Raw genomic sequence first — 1,930 nt, forward strand, 5'->3', positions numbered from 1 at the left:
CCCCAGGAAAAGCCTGAGCAGAAATTCCTGCGGGCTTTTTGCCTCGACCTGCCAGCCCACAAAGCGCGTGGGTGGAAGGGGACTGGCCATCCTCCGCACCCCACCTCCGGCAAGCGCCTTCCCCCATGGCACGTCCCAGCACCTTGAGGTCGTGGCATCGGGAGGAGCTGCTGCAGGCTGGTCCTGAGGAAGACACTGGTCTCCCAGCAGCTCTCTCCCCCGTGGGATAGGGGAGCACCAAAAGCATTTTCTTCCTTATGTCCATATTAGCAATTTAGCTTCATGATTAATAACTTGCCCAAAATACCCGTCTCCCCACCTGCAGCCGCTGGTGATGGTAAAAAGCACCTTTAAAGGGTGCCTGCTTGCAAAGGCAGGAGAAAAAAACCCCACGTTTACTCTCTTACTTCCACAACATGCGATGAAAATCCAGTCTGGGACATTTCCAGGCCAAAGGAGATTTCATTCTTGTTGGTTCCTTAAAAAAAAAAATAAAAAGGGAATTTGTATTTAATGGAGAGCTTTGCTTTCCTGGAGGGGGTGAGCGGTGCCTCGGTGGGTCGGCGTGGGATGAGCGCCCACCTCCACCCCACCTGGGGCACAAAGGACCTCAGTTGCCATAAATGTGCTTGTTTCTCCCTAAATCACCACAATTACACAAACTCGTGCTGCTAATAGACACTGCGAGCTCTGCCACAGTGCGGCTGTCTCATCTAGCTGCAAGATCAGACAAAAATGTGGATTTAGAGGATTTTGCTTCATAATTGCAACTGGGTGAAGCTTCTCAGCCAGGGAAGCTTTCTTCCACTGAGAAGCGTTGGGCTGGCTTGACCAAGGTAACTGGCAAACTGGTGGGGAGTTTACGAGCTGGTTTGACCAAAATTCCCCCAAACCCTGAGATGTTTAATTTCCAGTGAAAGCCCTCCATCTTCTGTTTCAATTGTTCCTCCCAGGATGCGTTTTTCCTATGAAATTTAGATAAATTTAGTTTTGGAGACCGACAAACTTGTCACAAGGCGGACAGAAGCGCTGTCACAGTTAGAACAAAAATATTTCCTGATATGTAATTTCAGCCAATAAACCATAACCCCCCACGTTATTCCCATAACCCCGCAATGTCTGCCACCCCAGGGAGTCCCTGGCAGTCGATGTGTGGTTTTTGTCTGCTTAGAACCCGTCTGGGTTTGAATGGAATTTGATGGGTGAGAAAGATGCTGACACCCAGCTGACCCCCATGATAAATGCCAGAGCCATCACAGCTCTGCAAATAACGGTTGCAAGAATGAGGGGTCACCTTCTGAGGCGAAGGCATCTGTGCTCCTGACGCTTGAGGGGGGTAAACCACTCAAAATAAAGACATTTCTTTATATATGAAGATATTCAAAGTGTGATTTCAGGTTCTGTATCAAACAGATACCAGGCAAACCGCCAGTGTGACCCGTGCAAATTCAGCAAACCGAGGACCGACAGCACATCTGAAGCAACCCGCTGCAGCCCGGCCGGCCGGGATGTGTCAGGGAGGAGCATCACTCACCTTCCAAGCTAAATATCCTTTCCCCCAGTGCATCCACAATGTCTTTGAGTGCTGCTTCATCCGTGACATTAAAGAAATGCTTGTCGTCCGGGTCGCTCGCTATAAATTTTATCTCGTTCAAAAAGGCTTCGGGATTGATTCCTCTTCTGTTATAATAACCCAATACCTAGGTTTGAAATAGAAATGCAAGACTCAGGGGTTTTCATGCGACGGATGGAGCTGTCCCAAAGCACCCGAGTGAGGGGTGTCCATATAGAAGGAGCCTGAAAGCCTTGGCACCTGCACCCCATTGTGGGAGCAAACCGAGGAGCTGCTGTAACCCCTCCAGGCAGCCCAGGCTGGGGACCCCTCATGCAATTCGGGTGCCCGGTGCAATACAGGGTCCTGCCTGTCCCC

The 1,930-nt window shown here is 50.3% G+C and overlaps 1 protein-coding gene across 1 annotated transcript in view; it reads right to left on the reverse strand.

Annotated features, from left to right (window-relative positions):
• The window catches only part of ITGA11 (integrin, alpha 11), a gene marked incomplete at both ends in the record, with an annotated part of 19,767 nt that overhangs the window by 17,501 nt on the left and 336 nt on the right, over nucleotides 1-1,930 (reverse strand). The window contains 2 exons of the mRNA XM_009575740.1: nucleotides 408-478; nucleotides 1,535-1,700. Coding sequence (XP_009574035.1) covers nucleotides 408-478; nucleotides 1,535-1,700 — 237 coding nt within the window. The remainder of the gene's footprint in view (nucleotides 1-407; nucleotides 479-1,534; nucleotides 1,701-1,930) is intronic.

Source organism: Fulmarus glacialis, unplaced genomic scaffold (assembly GCF_000690835.1).
Source record: "Fulmarus glacialis isolate BGI_N327 unplaced genomic scaffold, ASM69083v1 scaffold22984, whole genome shotgun sequence".
Taxonomy (NCBI): Eukaryota; Metazoa; Chordata; class Aves; order Procellariiformes; family Procellariidae; genus Fulmarus; species Fulmarus glacialis.